General features: G+C 38.9%; 1 protein-coding gene across 4 annotated transcripts in view; it reads right to left on the bottom strand.

Moving 5' to 3' along the window:
• Window positions 1-1,408: 1,408 nt before the first annotated feature.
• Window positions 1,409-25,576, bottom strand: part of erbin (erbb2 interacting protein) — a 64,191-nt gene continuing 40,023 nt past the window's right edge. For 2 of the 4 annotated variants that reach the window (XM_032568952.1, XM_032568953.1), the window contains 17 exons: window positions 23,860-23,932; window positions 21,870-21,999; window positions 21,659-21,774; window positions 21,415-21,484; window positions 16,219-16,312; window positions 14,862-14,983; window positions 12,943-13,116; window positions 11,914-12,093; window positions 11,723-11,837; window positions 11,023-11,197; window positions 9,498-10,932; window positions 8,295-8,438; window positions 6,813-6,869; window positions 6,430-6,597; window positions 5,265-5,357; window positions 4,257-4,331; window positions 1,409-4,134 (listed from right to left, as the gene is read on the bottom strand). In XM_032568952.1, coding sequence (XP_032424843.1) covers window positions 4,027-4,134; window positions 4,257-4,331; window positions 5,265-5,357; window positions 6,430-6,597; window positions 6,813-6,869; window positions 8,295-8,438; window positions 9,498-10,932; window positions 11,023-11,197; window positions 11,723-11,837; window positions 11,914-12,093; window positions 12,943-13,116; window positions 14,862-14,983; window positions 16,219-16,312; window positions 21,415-21,484; window positions 21,659-21,774; window positions 21,870-21,999; window positions 23,860-23,932 — 3,329 coding nt within the window. In that variant the 3' untranslated portion in view covers window positions 1,409-4,026. The remainder of the gene's footprint in view (window positions 4,135-4,256; window positions 4,332-5,264; window positions 5,358-6,429; window positions 6,598-6,812; window positions 6,870-8,294; window positions 8,439-9,497; window positions 10,933-11,022; window positions 11,198-11,722; window positions 11,838-11,913; window positions 12,094-12,942; window positions 13,117-14,861; window positions 14,984-16,218; window positions 16,313-21,414; window positions 21,485-21,658; window positions 21,775-21,869; window positions 22,000-23,859; window positions 23,933-25,576) is intronic. The other 2 variants (XM_032568954.1, XM_032568955.1) reach the window with 2 other exon arrangements.

The following is a 25,576-nucleotide window of genomic DNA, read 5'->3' as shown; positions in this document are numbered from 1 at the left end:
ATTTTGAACATAGTCTAAAAATCAACATCTAGCACTACAGCCCCTCCTACAGGAAGAAACAATACACTACATTTAAAATGAAGAAAAGGGGGGGGGGGGGGGGGAGTCATGTTTTCAGCAATTCATAAATTTATATAAGCTCGGTTATTGGCTCCTAACACATATCCATATAAAATAATACAATAAAAGTTTAAAAATAAAATAAAATTTTAAATGTATGTTTCAAGCTAGTTTCATATAATGACCTTTTTTTAAAATCTATCTATAGAACAAAAAGAGCACCATTTCAGGACAAGAAAAAGTAGCTATCTTTTACTTATCTGCTATTGTTAAAATTAAATTTTCTTCCACAAATAACTTTTAGCATTTTTTTGCATTTTAAGAAAAATACAGACATAAACCTGATGAAACTTTAAATAGTAAATGCACAATGTTTTTTTGCTTAAAAAAATGCAGTGGTAATATTTACAAGTATTAGAAAATCTAAAGCCGAAACACGAGACTCCTCCACTGTAGGAGTCGTCACACAGCACAACATATTTGTGGTTTTTTTCTTCTTACCTTCACAAGCAGCAACATTTTTTACATCAGCGTCTGAGTTAAATGACAAGATTGTGTAGAAGAGTTTGACTTGCCGTCAATCCATTTTATATCGAACATGCCAGGAAAACAATTTTTAAAAAGAGAGAATCTAGTAAAAATGTATACATAAAAGATTTCCCTGTATTCATAGCATAACGACTCAATTTAACTTTCAAAAATTTGGGCAGGAAGCAGTACAAACTTGGGGTCAAATATTTTATAGTAAATGTGTGCAGCTGTGCAGAGTTGGAGTTGGCTTGACTAACAGGGTCCAGCAATATACCTTTCGACAGCAGCATAAAAAAAAAGCTTCTTCCATTCACTTCCACTACATTTACACAGCCACTACTTGCTAATCTAAGTATTCTGGTCATACAGTTGTTGGTAGAAAAAGGATCCAACCTGGTGCACTTAGGAATGTTAGAACTGCCAGGTATGTTACACATACTTGAATTACAACACGTAGACAAAATGTGTAATTTGGGCACTCAAATTTGCAACGTTTGAGTGCCCGTGATGGAAGTTTTGTGCTCACATTTGTTTTGCTCTGACTGGTCACCATGGATCTAAAATATTCACACAAAGTGAGAAGCTCAAGCTAGAAACTGTTCCATCTATTTGAATTGGGTAACAAAGTAGCACAAAAGTGTAATCTGCGGTCAAGACTTGCATATTCACATGCTTTTAAATGAGGCCATTTCTGAATAACTAAAAGTTCCTGCAATTTATCTTCGGCAGGTCCAAAAGTAGCACTTATCGAGTTCTTCCCAGTTTTCCCATGGCCCTTAAGATAAACCCGGACGATTGAGACAGTAAAACAAAAGCATCACTGTTAAACAGCATTAGTTTATTGTCCCACAGGTAACTTCTGAAACAGGAAATTATGTACAAAATCTGGAATGTTGGATAAATGCATATCAATCATCTCACTGTGACCGTTTCCAGAGAAACATTAGAAATACTAGCTATACATTTAAATGGGAGCCTCTGCATTGCAATTTATTGCTGGTTTTACAATCGCAAGTCACAAATGTTTCTTCAGTTATTTACAATTTGATTAGTAAGGTCTAAAATTTCATGTAAGTCTGCTAAATAAATACAAAAGTGGGAGCGAAAAACACAAAACACGGATGAAGAAAAGATTTGTTGTCATCCCTAGATTGTCTAAAGTAGACAATTTTTTTTTAAAAGTGATTATAAAGTGACCATAACCCAAGAAATTAATCTCCACCGTTTAAAAAAAAAAAACAAAAAAAAAAAAGTAAAGAACTTTAAAACAAATACAATCAAAGATTTCATCAGAGTACAATACAACACAATGTGCGAAAAATGTCACTTTCTTGTAAATAAAAACTGACCAATTGCTAATCAAGTAGAAGAACTAATGGCCAACTTCATTTGGAACAAATATTTTTCAACAGAAAATTATTCGTTTAATTTAAATGAATTAAAATGGGGGGGGAAGAAAGTTTTTTTATTTGGTTGCCAATGCAAAACGGAAAAAAAAAGAAGATACTCTATTGGCAACAAGTGAGAGAAGTGAAGGAATTCACAGGACAATGTGTATTTTATCATTTCCGCTAGTTTGGGAAATACGTCTCGCTGCTGTACCTGTGTCTGAATCTCAACAGATGGGGGTGTAATATAAATCTTGATCACACTTATTTCTCACAGTCCTGTTATAATTGTTTTCAGAATGCTGAGTCAGTAACCCCCCCCGACCTCACCAGCCCACAGTGGAAACTTTTAAAAACACAAACAGCGAGATATTCAGTACTCGACAAAACAGTAAAACATCTCTGCCAAAGTGACAAAAACTCTTTCACAATGCAGAGAATTTGTTTTTTGAGCAATGCCACACACACACGCATGTAATTTCTGTGCCATTTCATTGTAAAAAATAAAATAAAATAAAATTACAATATAAAAAAACATGTAAAATCATCAGGGAGTACTCAAAGCTTGTGGTTAGGTTTAAAAACGATGCCGTGTGAATGAAAATAAAGGCTTTTAAATATTGCTTTGAAGCCATTATGCTGCAAATGTACTCGAAGGGGTTGCGAATGTGGGTATTGCTTGGGTTCCTTGGGGGGGAAGAGCTGAACATCCTCCCCTTGTTCAAACAGTTCAAGGTCTATGGCACTTGACAATTTGTGTCTCCCATCTCTGTTCTCTGTACAGCGAAGGAAAAACAATAAAACAAACAAACAACCAAAAAAAAACACAAGACTGCTTCGAGGTGATGAGTGACGGGAACAAAACAGACACAAAAGGCAACCTGTGGTTTTCTTCTGTGTAAAATGTTTCATGTTGCAAACTTTTTTTTGTGTATTTTTTTATTTTTTTTTGCATTGATGGCGACCTAAAAGATGAAATCCCCACAATGAAACATGTTGATCCTAAAATCTCTCTGAGAACAGTCCCTGCTTTTACCTTCTGTTCATTTTAACGCTTGCTTTGGTTAAATCGAGTAGCTTTAAGGTGTTTTCATCGAAAGCTAGCTTGTCTACTTCTAAGCACCTTTATGTCATCCTGCCGGAACCAGATGTGCTTATTGCCCCAGTTTTAGTCCTTTTTTTTTTTTTCAAACTAAAGTTGTACCTTTTTAAAGAGACATCAACACAAGAACGCGCTGTTTCTCCCGATGTGAGGAACTCCATTCTGCTTTCTTCTCTCGTAGTAGGAAGACCTGCTTGTCTGAAAACGTCTGACGAGTTGGGATGAGTTTCCGGATGGCACGGGTCTGGTTATCCAGAACATGACTGAGGCGGATCTCGACGGGTTTACGGAAGTCTGAGTGGATGGTTCTCCCTCTTCGTTTACTTCTTTGATCTTCCATTAAAAAACAGAAACAAACGCCTCCTTGATCTAACATTCGTCTCCCCATGAGAAGCACGTAACGCAGTCCCTTTTGATAATGTCGCCTGGCAACGGGGAAGTGGTTCAGCTAAAGAATAATAATTTAAAAAATTCAAAAATAAAAGGCAAACTTAAGGACAGAAGAGAAGAGTGGGAGCCCTGCCCCCTAGTGGTCGCCTCCATGCCCATCTGAGGAAGTAAAACCCACATCTTGGCAAGTGGTTGATAAGTCGTTGACTTAAAAAAAAAAAAAAAAAGCGGCTCTGTACAGAGATCAAGAGTTCCCATCAAATCTTCAGGTTTTCGTATAAAAAAAATATATATATGTATACCACAGTGACGGCCTTTTGAGGACACGTACTTGCATGTGTTTGCTGCTGTTTCACTAAGATCCACTACATTCAGTGGTTTTCCCCGTTGCATCGAGGCGACGAAGACCTCTGAGGATCTCAGCTATAAATAGTCCCAACAGGTGTCAGCAGATCAGTCTCTCCTCTGTGTATAAAAATATGACAGTCACCATAAATTTCTTTGCTCGCCTTTCATGTGCTGCGCCGTTCTGCCGGAGGACAGATTCAGTCGAGTCTACGCTTGCACTTCTCTTACGATCGTTAAATCCACAGTGGTTGGAAACGTCTTGAGCAGGGACACTGCATTCCCGTGATCGATGTTCACAAAGCTGTATCCATTTGCCTGTGGACAAAAAACGGACACGAAAAAAAAGGTTTTATTTCCCCCTTCGAACCAGAACCAACATTGCATGTCTTTCACTACTCAAAATTACTTGTTTTTGTTGTTTTTTTTAAACAGAATACCTGAATTATTTTATCTCCAGGTTGAAGGATTTTGGACGCTGGCCCCTCAGGTTGAACTCGAGTCACAAAAATGCCCTAGAATTACATAAGATATAAAATGCAGTGGTTTTCAACTATAACATTAAAAAAAAAGCTTATTTTAATGTCTAAAAAAAGCTTTTTTTTCTTTCTTATTTCAAAATACAACATTGTTTCAGAGTTCTCCCTCTCTTTTTGGTTAATAGTGAAGCATGCATTTCTACAGAGGTTAAAAACAACAGGCTTTGGATACAAACCGGCAGACTGATTGGATGTGCCGATTAACTAATGTATGGAAGTAAAAAATAATGAGGCTGAAACGATCAATCATGATTAATCGATTAATGAAATAATCGTTAACTTATTTAGTTATCAGCTAATTGTTAACTGGAGTTTTCAGACTCAAAAAAGGTTATTTGCAAAAAAAAAAAAAAAAAAGAAGTCCCAACACATTCAGAGCAGTAATTAAGCCAAAACTGTTAAGAAAAATACGTACATTTTGTATATAAGACAAAAATGCAAAATGTATCCAGATTGTCAGTAAATATAATTTAGCTAAGACTCCTAAAGCAGTATAGTTTTAGTTTCACCTGGTTTAGATTTTCTAAAGCATTTTAAGCAACACAATATTTATTTTCTTAATTAATCAAGGAATTGAATTATTTGTATATTTTAGTGCATTTCTAATATGTTATGAAAGGCTGAAGCGGGTAAATAAAATATATAGAGAATGTGTCATTTTATGATGAATCGTTGGTTGCAGCCCTAATAGAGAAATAGATGAATGAATGGACCCACGCACTGATGGATAAATTCATGGACGCTCATACGGACAACTAATGCAGGAATGGGTGGACAGATTCTTATTTTAGATCTTGAAAAGTACTCCAAATCAAATTCCAAACTTTTCCAGACTTTGTAGGCACCCAGAGCACAAACTGTAACCTAAAAGCAAAAAGAAAGACTAGAAGATGAAAGGTGTAAGCTTACATTATCCTCGGGACGGAAGGGGTTTCCCCGGCCTCCCACTCCGCCCGATATACTGAAACCCAGCTCCGGATTCTTCTCCACTTTCACACGGATCTGAAACACACCCACACACTTTTGATAAGCTACCGTTTCACTTCACTCCCTGTCGGTTACACATTTCTCTTTCATATATACACACCACAAGCAAAAACAGCAGGACTCTAAAGAAAAGCATATCAAACTAACTTGCAATGGTTTGTTGGAAAGACAGAAACACTGATTATGTCGGATAAACAGAAAAAAATCTAGGGAAAGATTTGCAAAGCCTCTGTGCGGACAGAGAGTTCTTCCTGATGGGAAGGTTTGAAGTAAATGCCCAGAAACATGATGCCTTGTAAGTTCCTCCCCTTGAACTTCAGACTTAATCCTAGTATTGATCTATGCAGCTGAGTGAGAGAGAAAATAAAATGAGTACTTTAAGAGATTAAGTCTTTTAACAAGTGGAAGAAAATGTTGGAAAAAGAAAAAAGCTGGAAGAAAAGGTGAACATCTGATTCAGTTTCAAGTCTTTTTCAGCCTCTTCACAGGTTTTCCTCCACAATCGTCCTGTTCTTATGTCCATCCATGTTCTTGACAACTCTGAAGAAAAGGTGTGCCCCAAGGCACGATGCTGGCACCTCTAGTTTTACTGTGGGGGAGGCATGTTCAGGGCGATGTGCCATGCACCATCTACACAGCTTGTGGCAAACTGATAAAAGAATTTCTTATGGCTTTTTACTCGCTGCGTCGCTAAAAGGCCGCCTGAATCTTTTGGTCTTTGTGATGCAGTTTGTTTGCTTATGTTCTTTAAAAATATCTTGACACCTATGTGTCAGCATAAATAGTATAAGTAGAAATACTTCTATTTATACTGAGATTAAATTACACACAGGCAGACTCTGTTTACTAACTAGGTGACGTCAGAAGACATTCGCTTGCTTTTTAAAGGACCGAACATAAAAACTTAAGAGAGTATTAATTATTTAGCAGCAACTATATTTAGAAGTTTGTCATGTTGAAATGCCCATTACTGACTAAAAACAACATCTGCTAGCAACACCCGCAAACTTAAACAAGCGATTGTAATAGTAGCGCTATAGAAGCTAAAGTTTCATTTACGTGTTACAAGAGAAACCGACGGCCTCACCTCTTGCTGTAGCGTGTCGTGAGGAACGCGCGGAGGCCCGTGGGGCTGCTGGGAGACTTTGAGCATCAGATAATCGATGAGCTGCTCTCTGGAAGGGTGACGAGCCATTGAGCTCTGGCTCATCTGAGGACGACCAGAAGGGCCCATCTGACCATTCATCAAAGGCACCTAGGCAACAGAAACACACACTGATAAACAGACTGCTCGGCACATGTGTGCAAGCTCAGTGCTTTGCTAAATATTGACAGGTAAAAATGTCAATTTAAGCCCCTAAGCCCCCTTTTACTCTCATACCCCTAAACGTTTATTTAATAAATACAGTTGAAACCAGAAGTTTTGACTAATTTGTTTTTTCTTTACTGGATAACATGCATTACACCTACTTTTCTGTGGGTGTCCATGGTGTAGCTTTGTGGCCCTTGGGGAACAAAAACATCATCCTGAAAGGAAAATATGGATAATTATTGCACTGAAATGGCACACACCGAACAGCTACTTAGTACCTTTTCAATCAATATGCATGATATATCGAAAGGACGACAGGGATGACATCAATAGCAAGTCTTTAATTTGACATAAGAGGAACAAGGAAAAAGCACATCAGTTTTGTTTTTTTTATGGGAAACATTAAACTGTGATTTGCTCAAATCAAGAACTAAGCGGAATGTGGTTAAGTTTATGGGAATAGAGGAAGTAACACGACACACACGGATTAAACAAGACCGAAAGTCTCCATCTATGCTAATTCCCACGTCTACATCCTCAACGCACACACTTTTGCCATCTTACCTTTCATCAACATATTTTTAAGTCCACACGTGAAGTGGGAGCTTACGAAGTCAGGCTGATGTGATCGGAGGTTGGAGTGAAGATGACGGATGAGCAAAATTAAACGTTACAAATGCAGTCAAAGGAGGAAACATCATGGTACAGACAGCCGTCACAATCACAAGACGAGTTATTTGAGGTGAGATGGTGAGGAATGCTGGGATGTTTTGGGGTTCTTTACGTTAAAGAGCACAGCATATTTAAAAGGGGCTCTTTTGTCCCACTTGAGGGATGAAAAGTATCGATTAATGATCTAAAGTTGATTGAGCTTATTGATGTCACCCATCGATAAGCTGCCATTTTATTAAAAATCTGAGTTTTCTCCAGTCAGCTGTTTGTGTTTCAAAACAGAACCACATAAAGTGCATTTTCTATCCCACAACGGACCCTACTTCGACTGTTTATCTTTCCCGTTCTGGTATGGTGGCGCCATCTTTGTTTCTCCATCAACTGGCTCTGCTTTAGGATGTTTCTGCTGGATGGCGGCCAAACTACAAGACTGAAAGAAGACCTAAGCGGACGTGTTGTTAGTTACTTGATAGGTGCTCATTTTAATTTAATAAACAATGAATTTACGATTAATCGTAAGTCGATCAATTGTTTGCATCCCTAGTCTCATCTGATGTTCAGCTTACATACAAATGATGGCTAAAGAAGATTAGCTTTAGAAGTATTTAAGCTTTCTGCTGTATTTATTTATCTACTGGTTTATTTTCCATGTTGAAAACAAAAAAAGGCCCCTGTTAAAAAGCTGCTCCCATAACGATCCCAAAGAACATGAAACTCCAATCTGTCCAGTTTTCACAGAAATCAAGCATCACACATGAAATTTAGTAACAGGAAATCAGATGTTGAGAAACACTAAACTCTGGTTTTCTATAAAAGGACAAGCCAAAGATGGCTTCTCAGGGTCTGATTACTTCTCAACATCTGGTGGACAAGGAAACAGACATTTCCTTTACTTTCAAAAATGATGTGAAACTAGCAGGAGCTGGAGCTTGAGCTGCGGGCGCTAGCTACAAGTTCACAGTACTCACACGGAAGCTCAGGGCTCCATAGGGCTGTCGGTCAGCGCCGCTAAAGGCCACGCCCCCTTGGCCGGCATGCATATCCCTACAGCTGCCGTAGTGAGACCAGCTCAGCGGAGAAGTATTGAAATTATAGGAGCGAGACAGCGCATTCTGACGACAAGGAAGCAGCCGACATGTCGGAAGGTAGCCATGCAATCCACCAAATGAGTGACAGATTAAAAAAAAAGATAAAAACATGGACAGATACAGTAAAAATCAGGATGCAGTGAATCAGAGGAGCTCTATTGATGGGTTAGTAGCCTCTGGTAAACCTGTGCTTCTATTTGTTAAACGGCTATTTAATATAAATGCTTTAATTTAAAAAAAAAAAAAAGTACTCTCATTGTTCCATGGCTTGCTTCAAACCTCACAGAATATGCAAACGTTTTTGTTTTGCATTAAATAAATATCTCCAAACAGCTACATTTGTGCTTCTAGTGAGCAAAATCTAGGAACTTATGTTTCACTCTGCTGACCAGCAACAAGTGGGGGCAGGGCAGCACCAAACCCAGATCGCTCTGGGCCTTTCTCTGGCATAAAAGGACTTTAAAAACAACATTTATCTGATTTAGAGCTTGATGTGGGAAGATGCAGATGCATCTGTCTGTAGGGCAAAAGAGTAAAGTTGAGTGTCTGCAACTTAACTTTAAGACTTTTAAGACATTTTAAAGACAATTATATTTCCACAGAAATGTACAAACTTTCTCTGGCCTACTGACAAAAAATTTGCACTTATCCATGATAGACGCAAAAAATCTAGCTAGCTAGCAAGTGTATGTTAGCAGTGAGTTAACAGGAACCGCAACACAATGGAGACATCTGAGTGCGACTCACACCTTTGCTTGACAGAAAAATCCAGTGAGAAAAAAAACAATGCGAGATCAATTTTGTCTTGACTGGACAATGTAAAGACATGTGATTAACAAATTAGAGGCCAACTTACTTTAAAAAGTGAATTTAAGTCATTTAAAGGTCTTAAATTATTATTTTTTTGACACATGGATTTAATACTTTTTAAGGATGCATAGGCACCCTGATATATCTGAATAGACTGTAGAGTGTGTGAGAAGAACATAAACCTCTACTTTAAACCCAACTATCTGTTCAGGAAGGAAAACAAACGTTGAAATACTGAAATATTTTGGTCACATCAGCACTTTTATTTTTTACCTTCTCCATTTTCTTGGCTTCAATGTGCCGCATCACTTGGTCTCGCCAGTCAGTTGGCACCCTCCCTGGTCCCATCCCTCCCGACACCTGACCCGGTCCGTCGAGAAGCGAGTGCTCAGACTTCACCCTGGTGTTGGGCCGCTTGCTGGGGCTGCTTTGCTGGTAGCTGAAATCACTAACGGACATGGTCCTTTCTGGAAGCTCGTGGGGCGGGGGCCTGGCGGCGACGGGCCTGGAAGCGATGGGTGCGTCGATGCTGTAAGTGCGAGCGGAGAAGGGCCTCTGCATGGCCTGGCTCATCGCCAGTGGCCCCCTGGCGAGGGTGTGGATGTCCCTGTAGGTCATGTACTCCCCCTCGGGAGCTTGGACGCGCTTTGGGTCGCCCATGGAGACTGAGGAGGCGGAGCTGCCTTGCCGCTGCAGAGTGCTGCTTCGAGGCGGCCCGCCGGCAGAATGAAGCCTCTCCTTGGTCCAGTCTCCCATGGGGGCCATAGGAACGCCCCTCTGCTGGGGCTGTAGAGTATACGGAGGTGCCTGGTTACGGTTTGAGTAGTTGGTGTTGGCAAGGGAGTGCGGATGAGGTGGGAGGTAGCCTTGGTGGTCCCGCTGAGCCCAGAGGCCGTCTTTAGGCACAGCACTGCTCGCGTACTGGATGTTATATTGAGGGGGAGGGACCCCCATGCTCATGCTGGACGACCCCAGATATCTGCTAGTGCTGACCGGAGGCTTAGAGGATGACAGCAGGTCAGAGGAAGACGATAAAGAGCCGGGGTAGACCAGCAGATTCTGGTCGTTGAGTAGCTGACTGGCTGATTTGCTCCGGACGATGTTCTGACCCTGAGCTCCCGGACCCGGGACGATTCTACCTGCTGCTGCTGCGGCAGCCTCGTCGTCCCCATCAAACGAGTACAACTTCATCCCACCTGCTTCTATATTGCTGACGCTGTGGGACTTCGTCACCTGCGACGGCAGGGGACATCGTTTTTCCGGAGACAGCTCCTCGGTGCTGCGAGACAACGACATGTCGCTGCTGGCGGCCACGCCCGACGAGGCAGACGTCTCCGCTCTCGTCTCCGCTCTCGTCCCTTGGCTTCTGTTCACCAGGCTGTTGATGCAGTCGCTCCCCTGCTGGTTCCCGTTCTGGAAGTCGTTGCAGTCATTGACCGAGCCGTTCTTTGCTTTGTCCAGCTTGTTGAACTGCGCTGCGTGGTACGGCGGCAGCTTGGTCACGTTCATATTGATCTGGTCCCACTTGGTGTAGGCGTCCCCCATCCCGTTGGTTACCCCCTTCTCAATGTAGGCTTCCATAGACAGGTCGTAGTCCGGTGGGGTCTGCTGGGTTTTTAACAGGGTCTGGAGCGACGGTTCGGAGCCGTTACCATTGTGGAGGAGAGGGGTGGTGTCTTTTGGCTGGTTCATATTCTCGTCGTCTTGTCTAGTAATATTTATCGCCGAGAGAGAAACACAGAATCAGACTGCGTGGTGACGGCAGGATGATGACTAAGCTCAGAAGAAGTGAGCTTACCTGCTTTTTGGAAGGAAAGGCATCTTGGACTCCCTCTCTGGCGTGCACAGAGAGTTGTCCTGACTGCTGTCAGTGGTCAAAGACACAGAGTCTGACATCCGCGATGGCGACGAGCAGTTGCTGTTGTTCTGGTTGCTGTTGGCTACGGTGTCGTCCAGCAAAGAATCAGCATCATCTATTAAAGAGATATCACTTTTATAAAGGTACTTATGTCTGGAAGATATGTCTCCAATTTTGTTTATACCAGATCTGAATCGATTTTTTTGCTCGCTTTCTTTTCTAAAGACGAAATTACAGAAAACACTTTCAAAAAGGGGCTTTTATTTCTATCATTCCTTCTGTGTGTTGAGCATTAGGGCCAGGCTACAAGAATTTTTGTTTAATTATAAGAATGTAGTCACAATATTAGCAGAAAAAAGGACGCAATTTCACCAGAAGAAAAAAGTATTAATGAGAAAAAAAAATGCATCAGGACATTTATGTGAGCAGCTCAGTTTGTGTAGTTCATGCTACAAAATAAAAAACAAGCTGGCTGCTGACATCAATCTGAACCACGGAAACCCAAGAAGTTAATTCTCCAAAAATTAAATCTTCAAAAACCCATAATTTGATTAATTGATAAAAATCAATTTATCAGCCAGCCCTTCAGCACCACTGAAAAAAAATCTCTTAACATCTGAAATTAAATTTTAGGGTTTACCTTTTTTATCCTTACTTAGAGTCACTACTTTAGGCTGATTGATGGAAATCTCAATAAGTGGGGGTCTCATCTCTGCTATTTTCATCTCCTCTTCCTCTGAAAGATCCTCGGTGTCCTAAGAATGAAGACACATTCTTCAAATGTTCTTTTTCTTTTGAAAAGGGGAGAAAACAGAGTAGTATGATAACCACCTCCAGTGTGTCCTCATGGTTCATCATTGAACCTTCAGAAGATTTGAGGGGAATGTTCTGGGAGCTGAAGGGCTCGGACGTTTCTCTGGATTCAGTTGCAGAAGAACTTTGGGGACAAGTGGAAGAGACTGGACCGTCGATGTCTGATGCCACACCGTTGGGAAAAGGGCCTTCGATCACCTTTGGAAGAAAAATAGATTGATTATAGATTGAAAGTTTTCATTTACATTAGGGCTGCAACTACAGATTATTTGAGTAATTGATTATTTTGACGATTAATCATATTTTTAAAATTGCCACATTCTGCAGATTTTTCATTTAACCATTTAACTTTTTTCTACAATTTTAGAAATGCATAATAAAAAAATACAAATGCATATTTAAATACCTTTTTCAAATAACAAGCTGAGCTTTTTATTGCCTAAAATGATACATCATAGCATTCTTTTACCGAGTGCTTGATCATTTGTAGCAAAAAATGCCCCTGCAGCTAAAAAAATTTAATTAAATTTGAAAAATCCTTCAAGCCACATGTCAAAAGCTCAGCACCTTCCTGCTTGACTTAACATCAATACAATAATGTTAAACCAAAAAATAAATTTGTAGATTTATTCTTTGGCTTTTTTTGGCTCAGCAAATAGATTTTTTTTTTGAGTCTGTATACTTGAGTTAATAATTAATAAATTACAAAACAATTTGACGATTATTTAATCATTTAATCATGATTATTTGATTCGGCCCTAATATACATTTCCGTACAATATACTATGCCTTGTAAAAAAAAATGTTCCCATGATTATTCCTACTTTGGTGTGTTCCACAAATCCAAACACCACAAATCCCTTTCCTTCCACAATAATTTACTTCTTTGTGTTGGGTGGTCACAGATAAAATCTGTGGTGGTAAGATCAGAAAATGTGAAGAAGTTCGAGGGCCATAGAAGGCCCCCCCATAACTTACTAAAGAAACAAAAAAAAAACACATGAAAGTAACTGGTTTATTTCCACATTTGTTTTAGCTGGAGCTGACCTTAACTCCCACGTCCTGAACTCCAATGTGGTTCCTCTCCACTGGTTTGGATTCCTTCCCAGACTCGTCACTCGTTTCATCCTCCTTCAGCCTGTGAGCCACAGACTGGGCCGTTTTAACCATGTTCTTCAGCTCGTCTGGGTAAGGCGTCGGGTAGCGTTTTAGGTGTCCCTCCTGGAAGAATGCAAATACACGTTTAGAATCAAAGGACTCAAAATATGTGGAAAATCCCTTCTTTTTTTTTTTTTCTTCGCCAATGTTTAGAGTTTCCTATTTATTCCCACCAGACTGTCTTTGGTCAAACAAAGCCACTACACCGCTGGCAGTCCTTCATTCACACGCGGATCTAACGACTCTTGAGTTGGTCGACTCAAACAGCTTTACACGGCAAAAACACAAAATATTACCAAGTATTTTTGGTTTAGATTCTAGTGCAAATACCTTAGTGCCTTTACAATAAAACAAAATTAACTTACAAGTCATTTTTCAAAAAGAAATATAAGTTTGTTTTAAGTCAATAATTTCTTAATAATGACGAAAAAGTACACAAAGTATGAGTGAAATAATTTGACAGTGGAACAAGATATTTTTCCTATACTATATGTTAAAATGTCTTGTTCCACAGGCAGATTATTACACTTGTAACTAGTATTTTTTCCATCAATATTTAGGGATTACTGACTTAAAACAAGCTCTGATACCTTGCTGAAAATTTATCTGTAAGTTAGTTTTGTCTTATTTTAAAGTATACTAGGATGTTTGCACTAGAAACCAAAAATACTTCAGATTTTTTGTTTTTGCAGTGACCCAAGAGTTTTGTCAGAAAGCTTTGTTACTGCTAGTCAAAATTTTGGGGATTATTTGGTGAATGAGTCCAGTCTTGATCCTGGAAGTCCAACAGATGACAGTATATTAACAAAGGTTGCTATATTTGTTTGGGAACTTTAACTGCAGCACAGAGTACAACTTCTGAGAAACCAAATCCCTTCTGCTTCTCCTTTATTCAATTCTGTGGCCTGCTCAGCTCTTTCGTTATTTGCATGTGCAGCAAATATTTATGAAAACAGTGAAACAAAGATTATCATGCTGGGGTCCTCGTGTGTTGAGGAAGTCTCAACCTATGTGATTAAAACTACTACTATCCCAGCCAAGGCTGACGTTTGATATGAAACAGAGGAGCAAAAAACTTTCAGCTCCTCTGAAAGGTTTTAGCTCCTAGTTCCTGCTTTAGTAATGAAGACTAAAGCAGAAAACGGTCAGAAAAAGAACCCTGCAAAAACCCAGAGGCCTCAGGAGGGAGGGATGTTCCAGTATTCAAAACGCAGCCTTTTCTTTTTTTTTGTATCTTTCCGGATTTAAATTTTCTATAAACTTTACAGTTATAAATCTTTACAAGAGACCACAAAAAATATTTTAAGTATAAGAAATTAATTACGAGTGATATCTGAAAAATCTAAAAGATATATCACATTTAGCTCCAAAGGAGAGCTCAGTTGAAGGGGCAGCACTGTGTATTTTCCAGGCACATAGTTTGACATTTTACAACACAATCAAGTCACTCTGTTACCTTCTGTTATAAAAATGCTCATATCAAAGTGTCTTTGTAGGTGGTGCTCTGTCCACCTAGACATTTTGCACAGCTGAATGGTTGCCACGGGAGACTAAAGGATTTCTCAAACATCAAGGTAACAGTCCAGGTATGTTTTTGATGAGGGAATGACATTGTAACATGATGGAAAGCTCAAAAAAAGTCAATTTTACATAATACTGCCACCTTTTTAAAGAAATGTAAGTTATTAAACAAGACTAATTCTTAACCTCTTTTTGCAAAGGAAGCAACATTTTAATAATAGTTCTCCTAAATGACCCCCCAAACTTATTACGAATCATGCAAACATAAACAAACGTGCTTCACTAACCCTTGGCGGTGTTTCTCTCTCATCCTTGTCCTCGTCGCACTCGAAGGCCACCTGAGCTCGCTGCTTGCGCTGCTCCTCCCAGAGAGCCGGATTGAAGTTTTCAGAGTCACTGCTAGGGATAACTAAAGCATAACAGAAGCCATGAGGCTGATTAGTTGTGTGTGTGTGTATATATATATATATATATATATATATATATATATATATATATATATATATATACTGTATATATATATATAAGTCAAACTTGGTAGTTCAAGCTTAATTTTCACCACCAGATGGCACTGTGACAGCATTTGATAAGTCAAAGCAAGGCAGAATGGAGGTGGTAATAGCTGAAGATTTCACATAAATGCAGTACCTGAACAAAACAGGGCTATTTTAGTTTATGAAACAATACATTCAGCTGTAGCCACCCTTATGCATTAACATATAAATGCAACAGTAGGAAAACAAGGCCGCAACTATGTAAACAAGTGGTTAAAACAGTGACTCTGCTTTCCTGAGACTCTGCAAACTCATCTTAAAGCAGCAAGCAGCTTTTTACTGCAGCTGCCTATGATTAGGAATAGATTTTGCACCTGTGTATCGGTCATAGTGTGACCTCAGAGCATGCAGGCAGACAGTTCACAGTTGCATTAAACACTTTGGAAAGAAAAAAAAAACAACCTGTGTGGTTTTCCTATGTTAAAATAATGTTCGGCCTCAATTTAGCAACGAGCCTACCCTTTCATGTGTAGAAAAGTCACTGAGGTGATCTAATCTGGTTTCTCTCAGTTGAGAGAAAACTTTATTGAGAACTGTAGTTAACCCATGAGAAGGTTCAGCGAGTAATATGAGTCATTTTTGTGTGTATTTCCCCCCGCCCCCCTTATCAAAAGAAGTTGTAAAACTGTACTGTTGCCCTGAAGTGGTCACCAATTCCAGCAGTTCGGAAAAAAAACAAAAAAACAAAACAAAACAAACAGCTGCTATGGGGGAAAATGAGAACAAGAGCGGAGAAGAAAGTTTTTGACTTCTGACCATTTCGGGAGCGTAAGCGTGTAGATCCTGAACCTCTAATTACTCAAAAGCTGAGATGCAACAGGGTCAGCTGCATGCTATCTGGCTGCAAGAGAAACCAAAAGCAAAGCAACAGATGGAAGCCTGACAGCCACTCGGGTTTCTTCTGCCGCCTCGGGTAACCAACGCTCATCAAACATGCAGCCGGGGATCCTTGTAGGTCACCCATAGGTTTGTGAAAACAAACATGACCACTTTAGTCCGGGCAGTGCAATGGCTAACCAAATTTAATCTAAGCGAAAAGACATTTTTTACGACACTGCGTTAGGTTTTACGAGTCTTGTGGAGCACTCACAGTCCTCTGCATGCTGGGGGAACATGTAGTTGGTCAGCACGGTTTTATGGGTCTCCGGATCCTCTTCTTTCTGGAGGGGGATCAGGGGCTTTGACTGTGGGAGACAGAAAGAAAAAAGGTCATCTATCTAGAGTCAGCAGCTGTTTGTCAAAGGCTCAATGAAAAAAAGAGGGGAAAAAAGGGCCGCTGTGGGGATTCCTCACTTTGGCAGCATGAAAAAGATGGACGACGTGATGCCAAAGCAGATACGTTGTCAGAAGTTGCAGCCACAACGGAGAATTAGCAAAATTAAATTAAATGTTATTTTACTTTCTCCCAGGTGTAAAGCATCAACTTTGTTTCACATCTTTCTAAACCAAAAGAATCAAAGATTGTGCGAGTACTGATGCACAGATTGCAGTTTTCTGGCCGATCACCAATATTTAAAAAAAAAAATTGAAATTTTGGCCTGACACCATTTTTATTTTGTCTGAAAAGTTGATAAATACAGCAAATAAGTCACCAAGCAATAACTAAGATTAAAAGTTTTCAATTTAGAAAAATTATTTTAGGACAGTTACAATTTTTTTCACCTTTCCCACTCTGGCAACAGCTTGTGTTTGTAGACGCATGTTAGCAACAAGGCAGCTTTCAAAGGTGACAAACTGTTGGCTTAATTCTTTAAAACAAGTTCACCGTTTCCAGTGATATTAGTTCTTTTGTTCCATACTGACTTCTTCAATATGTCAAATTTCAAAGGTTTTAAGTAGAAATGCCCTAAGAAATAGGCTGTTAGTTTAGTTTATTACTTTATTTAAAACAATGGCATTAATATAAGATGCTTTGCACCAGATTTAGCTGGAGCTAGTTTCCATCATGAGCAGGTACATTAACAAAGCTCACCTGCTCAATTTCATAAAATATACAAATCCCCATGTACCCTATATACAATTACTACATAAAGTCATAAAAACAAAACAAACGGTACTGAATGCCAAACTTCTGCTCTGTCGCCACTAATGACAAAGTTACAGTTTCTATTTTTTAAAGTGGACACTCAGTTCAGTGCGGAGTATTGACAACACAGACTAATTTCGACTTGATCTGCTCTACGCGTAAACGGTCAGAAACTTAAAATCCCATCTGAAGGCGCTGCACTGAACCACAACGCTCTTCAGTGTGAATGTTTTTACTGAAGGAAGAAAAGTCAGACTTTAGCAATTTTAAGTACAAGTGATGCATTTAAAGGTGAATTCAGAAGAAACTTTTAAAAAGGAAATTAATTCCTATTGAATCACGTCAGCCGTTCCTGGAGGCAGCAACAACAAAAACCTTCTGTTTGTTTTTGAACTTCTTCGCAAGCCCAAACTTTTGCAGTTTTACCTGATCTGTAACAGATTTTTCAGTAAGGAAAAAGAGTCGTCTTCCATATATTTAAATGTGGGAAAGCTGGTTGCTAATATAAAACGCTAAAGGTGGTTGGAAAAGTAAAATCCAGCTTTAAAGTGACTGGGAACAATTTGCCACAAAGAGGCTAGAAAAATGTATTTTGAATGCATCAACAAATCAAAGCTTTACAAAAGAAAATTACACCGGATATTAGAAATCAGCCTCAAATGTCTTTGCTTTCATACATTTTTCCTGTTTTTCCTTCAGTTTCCAATTTAAAAAGCTTAAAGTTTTTTTCTGTTCCAAAAATAAATAACATTTACAGTAAAACTATTAAACAGGATCCAAATACAAATTACAGCATTGGCCAAAAACTGATCTATGTTCTCAGTACCTTAGCCTATTGTGGCCTATTAAACAGTTCTCGACTGCAGTGAAGCAGCAAGTTAAAATATACGTTTCTCAAAGACTTTCGCTGCCACTCCGTAAACATGTTAGGCTTAAATTACCATGGCTACTGTACTCTGAACTAGTCTGCCTCCTCTTTGAAGCTGGTGAGTTTGAGTTTCCTCACCTCTGATGTGTTTTGACAAGGACATTTCCCAGGAACCTCTGGGTGTCTTTTCCTGTCAAAAAGTTTTCCGATGCCGCATTAAGACACCTCACTGTCAGATCGTTGCTAGCTTTCTGCATCTGCTCATATGTATCCATGTGATGATTTTATCCTTTCATCTTAGATTTAAGCTTTAGGTGCAATTTTTGTCTACATACAACCCCTGGCAAAAAGTATGGACTCACCAGTCTTGGATGAGCACTCAGTCAGACATTTCATGCTGTAAAACAAACTCAGATCAAAAACATGATACAATATTAAGGTCGTTCCAAAGTGCAACTTGTTGGCTTTCAGGAACACTCAAAGAAATGAAGAGAAACTATTGTGGAAGTCAGTGAATGATACTTTTATTGACCAAGCACAGGGAAATAAATATGGAATCACTCAATTCTGAGGAAAAAAGTGTGGAATCACTCAAATTGGAGGTAGAAAAAAAAGGACACACCCAGTCTATTTCCTTTCCCTAAATGGACACCTGCCCCAGATTAGATGTGCCCGTTAGTGTGCAGTTCAAAACACCTGCAGTCATGACACCTTGGAGGGCTGCTGGACGAAGTGGAGTGGTGAGAACCATGGCTCCAACAAGAGAAATGTCCCTTGAAACAAAAGAGAGGATTGTGAAACTTCTTGAGGAAGGTAACCCTTCACGCATGGTTGCTAAAGATGTGGGCTGTTCACAGTCAGCTGTATCCAAGATATGGACCAAATACAAACAGCATGGAATGGTTGTTAAAGCCAAGCGTACTGGTAGACCAAGAAAGACATCAAAGCGTCAAGACAAACAACTTAAGGCCATTTGTCTTGAAAACCGAAAAAGTACAACTAAACAGAAGAAGCATAAATGGGAGGAAGTTGGAGTCAATGTATGTGACCGAACCGTAAGAAATCGCCTAAAGGAGATGGGATTTCTATACAGGAAAGCTAAACGAAAACCAGCATTGACACCTAAACATAAAAGAACGAGACTCCAATGGGCTAAGGAGAGGCAATCATGGACTGTGGATGACTGGATGAAAGTTGTCTTCAGTGATGAGTCAAGAATCTGCATTGGACAAGGTGATGATGCTGGAACTTTTGTTTGGTGCCGTTCCAGTGAGATTTATGAAGAGGCCTGCCTGAAGAAAACAACCAAATTTCCACAGTCCTTGATGATATGGGGCTGCATGTCAGGCAAAGGCACTGGGGAGATGACTGTGGTTAATTCTTCTATCAATGCACAAGTTTACATTGACATTTTGGACAGTTTTCTCATCCCTTCAATTGAACAGATGTTTGGTGATGATGAAATAATTTTCCAAGATGACAATGCATCGTGCCATCGGGCAAAAACAGTGAAGGCATTCCTTGAAGAAAGACACATTCAGTCGATGTCATGGCCTGCAAATAGTCCAGATCTCAACCCAATTGAAAACCTGTGGTGGAGATTGAAAAAAATGGTCCACAAGAAGGGTCCAACCAGCAAAGCTGATCTGGCAACTGCTATCAAAGAGAGTTGGCACCAAATTGATGCAGAATACTGTTTGTCACTCATCAAGTCCATGCCTCACAGACTGAAAGCTGTTATAAAAGCCAAAGGTGGTGCAACTAAATACTAGTGATGTATTTTGAATGGTCTTTTGTTTATGCGTTTTTCATGATTCCACACTTTTTTCCTCAGAATTGAGTGATTCCATATTTATTTCCCTGTGCTTGGTCAATAAAAGTATCATTCACTGACTTCCACAATGTTTTCTCTTCATTTCTTTGAGTGTTCCTGAAGGCCAACAAGTTGCACTTTGGAACGACCTTAATATTGTATCATGTTTTTGATCTGAGTTTGTTTTACAGCATGAAATGTCTGAATGAGTGCTCATCCAAGACTGGTGAGTCCATACTTTTTGCCAGGGGTTGTATAAGTATCTTCATGTCATTCTAGCAGCTGATTCTGTACAAAAACATTTGCTGTGGCATTTTTTAAAATGCCTGCAAGCTCCTGGGGATGGTGATTTGTCAAGGTAGTTTAACAGAGTCTTAGAATAGTCCACCCCAGAGATGAATTGGCATGAATAATTTATTCAAGGATCTTGTGGGAGGTAGACTGTAATGTGTAAATATTTATGCACCAGACAAACCCAACACCTATTCAGCTGTGTAATACAGAGTCCTCTCTAACATCGCTATGCCTCCGCGGACAAAAGGTAGAGTTTTTGCTCTTAAACTCTGTTTTATATGAGTAAATGAAGCTTTCACAAATGTGATGGCTTCCAAGCGACGGCATAATGTGTAGAGGTGCGTTTTATCAAGTCTGCTATCCTTATTTTATTTGCCTCTAGCTGACTGTTGCTGCCTTATCTCACAAACCGCTTCAGTGTCATTCAGATAAACATGGCAAATACCAGGGTTTCTGTGGAGATTCCCCCCGTTTCTCCCCCCTGCTTCCCTTAAACATCTAGGATAAGGATCTCATTTTCTAACATCCATTAGCATCCTGCTACAGTCCTAAGACAGGGTTTTGGGTGTCACTTGCGGCTGACCTGCATGTCTAGATCCAATATCCAGGAAGTGGTTTAATGCATTTGGGCCTCCTGGTTTCACCTTCTGGGTTCACTGTGGATTTCTTTCACTTCAAGTTACATGGACCATCTGATGGTTCGGATTTCATTAGGGCTGCCACTAACAATTATTTTAGTTCTAGCGATTAATCGATTAATTGGATAAAAAAAAACTTGCCACAATCTGCAGACTACTGTATCCATTTAACCACTTCAGCTATACAATACTAGAAATACATAAAAAATACAAATAAGTACAAATATTGCTCTTTTTTAAAATAACATTTTATTGCCTAAATTGCAATAACATAGCATTTCTTTATGAATGCTTGATAATGTTTTAACAAAATATGCATTCGATGCTAAAAAAAAATAAAATCCTAACGTGTGAAAATCTCTGCTGTTTCTGCTTGACTTATTAATGCAGTGTAGGGTTAATCTGTAGTTAATATCTGGATTAATAATTGGCTAGCAAAAAGCGCTTAATAGGATCACTTTTTTTCTTTACAGAATTTGAACAAGGTTAAGCTAAAACTAAGTTATGCTCCAAGTCTGTCGTTTTTCAGTAATTGGTCTTTTTTTGAGTTTGCATACTACTATTAAGAATTAATTGATTACTAAATTAGTTGATGATTATTTCAATAATCCATTCATCACAATTAATCATAAGGCAAAAAGGCTCACCTGGTTCTCAGACAGCCACATTGCAGTCATCTCATTGAGTTTAGTGAAACTGTAAGGAAGATTCTTTAACCTGTAGCAGAAAAAATCCCAACAAAAAACAAAATCATGAAGCGATATTAAAGCAGGTTTAATTTCAGATAAAATAACTGCATTTTCCAAAAGGATATGACTGCGTTTATCATCAGAAGCCAAGAACAGAAGCGAAACCAATTCCTGTAAGTCGACAAACGAGGTCGAGACTCACTTGTTGTTGCTCAGATTGATGACTTTGAGCTTCTGCATGTCGCCCATCTCCTCGGGCAAAGACTCCAGCTTGTTGGAATGCAGAAACAGCACCGTAGCGCTCTTCCAGCTGCCCAGCTGCGAGGGGAGCAAACGGGGAACTCGTGAGCGATGAGCCGGCGCAGCCAGCTGAGTGGACTGACGGTGATTTACGAACCGATGAACATGCTCACCTCAGGGGGAAGCTGGGAGAGGAAGTTGTGATCGGCGGCAAAAGTGCGAATGCTGACACACTGGCCGATGGACGCGGGCAAGGCTTCGATCTCGTTGAAACTGCAGTCCAGCTCGTCGATAGATGTCAGTCTGTTGGTGCGATTCGGGAGGATTTTAACCAAAGTGTGTTTCCATTGATGCAGACATTAATTTGAGTTGAGTGCCTTGCAAAAGTCGCCTTTTTCACATTTTATTGATATGCTACAACCACAAGATAAAGCTAATGTACTCGGGGTTGTATGTGAACACAAAGTTGTGAAAATTGTAAATGTAAAACTTAAGAGTGCACCGATTGCAGTTTTCAGGCCTATCGTCTATTATGGATCTTTAAAAAACTTATTCTGATTTTGGCCCATAATGTTGTTTTTTTTGTCTGAAATGTTGCTAAATATAGCAAAGAAAGTCAATGAGTTGGCAACAGCAGAGTGACAATACGACAGTATTGTTAAGTGAAAACATGTAGACACGACCTGGTGAACCAGTCTGTCAGTCAACTTTTTCTCACAGCAGAGCAAAAGACGACTGTGGTTGACTTTTAGACCTTTTCTGAGGTAGATGAGGTCAATGGATAAGACCGGCTTCACATGTAAGTATCGGCCGATTGACGATCTCCCAAAACGAAGGAAATTGGGGTCGACATGTCGGTACACCCCTTGTAAAAATCTGAAAACTGGTATAAAACAATAAGTCAAGAAAAGCTGCTGAGGTGTCATGCACTTTATAAGTTGGGTCTTTATGGAATAGAGGCAAAGAGAAAGCAATTGATGTTTTTCAGACAAATAAATAAATAAAAGAATAAAAATCATGCAAAATCGGAACAGGCAGGTCAGGCTTATTCAAGACCAGTGATCGGCAAGAAAACTGCAATCGGTTCATCCTTAAATCTGTATCAAAACATTTTGAAAAAATTAATTTCTAGATGCATAAAGCTGACACACTCCAAAAACAAGCAGCTGTATTTAAGGCAAGTTTTAGTTTTTTTAAACATGGTATTGACTCATATATATTCTATAAATAACATTTACTAATGTTTGAGAAGAGTTTTTGTTGTATATTAATATTTGTTATATTGTCATGATATGATGGACAAATGTTCAATTAATTGCTAAATCACTCTAAAAAAAACAAAAACAATTAGTAATGGAAGAAATCTGTTTTGACACTAGAGCTTAATTTGAACATAAAGGACCTGGTTAACACAACTCTGACCAAAATCACAGAGCAAAGGGAGTTTATCAAACAAAACATAAAAGTCTAAACGAAAAATAAAAAAAATATAAAAAATAGAAAAAGAGCTTGCGGAGACTAAAATCCTTCCAGGGGATTAAGCTAAATCATGGGCTTTGTCACATAATCTGTGTCAAAGCACACAAGGAAATGCATTCTGACATATGGGATAATTGACAGTGTTTGGAAACAATAAAAAGGGGAAAAAAATTATTTTGCAGCTGCAAATGTATTTGTCGGTTAAGGTAGATTTAAGTATTTGATGGATGTGGGATTGAAATGGTGTTAAATAGATTTTTATCTTTGTACTCTATCTTTGCAGTAGATCGAGAGTCACTATATGCGCCAATATTCAGCAGCAATTACATGTATCTGTCTGCTGAGCACGAGATCAACTTCTGAAAAGTTAAAACTGTTTCAGTCGATTCGAAATTAATCTGAGGATTCACCATGAGCTCCTTCTCAGAACAGTCTTGCAACAAAACCACAATACTCAATTAATGTGATTTAGTCCACAAAGTACAAACCATTACAGGAGGAATTTAATATATTAAACAATTCAAAAGAAGCACAATCATAATGTTCTGTGGGAATATCTGATTTAACCCCCGGAGTTTATCTGATCAGTGACCGGATGATGGAAACAGAACAATAATCCACTGATCTCGTTGGTTTTATTCTGGCGATTATTTCAAAGCTACTGCCGCAACACTCAACACTCACCCTCCGATGGAGTCCGGCAAATACATCAGCTGGTTTTCGTCCACCTTCAGCGTCGTCAGTTTCTTGAAAGAGCCTTAAGACAGGAAAAAAGAGATCCGGAATCAGGAAGAGGAAGACAACAATCCAGGATAGTTATTGATTATCACTTGCTGTTAAACCACAAAGAGGAGGCTCCATTAGAGCAGTTAATTAGATTCGCTAATACCGACATCAATACTGTATTAAGCTTAGAAGTACTCAGCTCTGACACAGACAGCAGTAGGAAGCGACTCAATCAATGTAACAGATTTGACAAAATTTTAACTTTTTTTTCTGATATATTTCTTTCAAATCTTTAACTTGGAGATGTGCCTGCTGCTCTATATTTTGAACTGTTACATAAATCATCCATCCTTCCATAAGTAAGCCAGCTCTGTGACTGTCCCACTTAACAGGAACCTTCCTCTGTTCTTTTTCAAGTTTTGCCCCCTCCACTGTTATCTTAAATAGCACTGAATTCTTGCAAGTTGTTAACTTGAAATATCACATCCAGCATAACAGTGGCCAGTAAATTGGTATATAGTGTCTTTCTAGTTATGCCAAAGATCAATGGCACTTTATATTAGAGCCACATCACTCAATCGCACTCATACAGATTGGTAGGCGACTTATTGTTTAGTGCCTTGCCCTTGTGCACATCAACAGAAGGCAGAACAGGAAGCTAGGACTGAACCAGCAACTTTCCAACTCTGACTTTTAAAAAATAAAAAAATACACCTCATCTTCCCAATATAACACCAAACCAATTCACCAAATTGGTAAATTCCATTTGTTATCATTACCTACTTTTATTTTTTGATGCAATATTTGTGTAAACACACAATTATGTGCTTCTATCCATCTATCCAAAGCTGTGTGATGCACTTTTTTAATTTTAAGTAGCAAACACTGGAAGAAAGTCAATATGTTGCTTTAAAAATCATGATTATGATTGACTATAATCTTTGTATGAAAACTGCAAATATTCACCCAGACAAAGAAATACAGGATAAATACTTTCATGTATTTTTTTCATCTTAAGTTCCAACAATTTTTAGGATTTTCCTGCAAGGTTCCTGTATCATCCTACAGATCAGAGTAAAGACCTAATTTAGTTTGTCCTATCAGAACAATATGAAGCCAGCATTTATTACAACACTGTGGCGAAGGGCTGTTTCACAGTTTTTTTGCCATTTGGAAACAATTAGATCAGCTCATTTTTAAAAATCTAAAAATACTTGAGATCTGTCAGATTAAATCCAGAATCTATGAGACTTTTACAAAGTCTATGAGACTTTTCCATTTTTATTTGGAAAAATGGGAGTTTCGAAGATTTGTTCAATTGGCACCTCAACAGTAGATTAAGACACTTTCAGCCAAAAACCATCAACCAGGAGGGATAGGAGAAAATAAAGAAATGCACATTTATGTGGGGGTTCTCTGTCAATAATAAAACAAAAATCTAATAAATCAATTAAGGTTTTATATTTTCCAGAAATTCAGATTCTTTAAGATTTTGGTAAATTAATAAATTCTGGAAATTTAATCCTTTTCCATACTTATCTAGATTGAAAAAAACACAATCCTTTTTTTTAAGGTTTTCAGTAGCAACCCTGCTGATATGGTGACTTTTGTGATAAATTAGTTTTTACGTGGGTTAACAAGTACCTCTATATTTGGAATAAAAATAAATATCTTA

Source organism: Xiphophorus hellerii, chromosome 8 (genome assembly GCF_003331165.1).
Source record: "Xiphophorus hellerii strain 12219 chromosome 8, Xiphophorus_hellerii-4.1, whole genome shotgun sequence".
NCBI classification, from domain to species: domain Eukaryota; kingdom Metazoa; phylum Chordata; class Actinopteri; order Cyprinodontiformes; family Poeciliidae; genus Xiphophorus; species Xiphophorus hellerii.
Note: the sequence above shows the minus strand (reverse complement) of the source record. Positions and strands in the feature narration are given on the sequence as shown.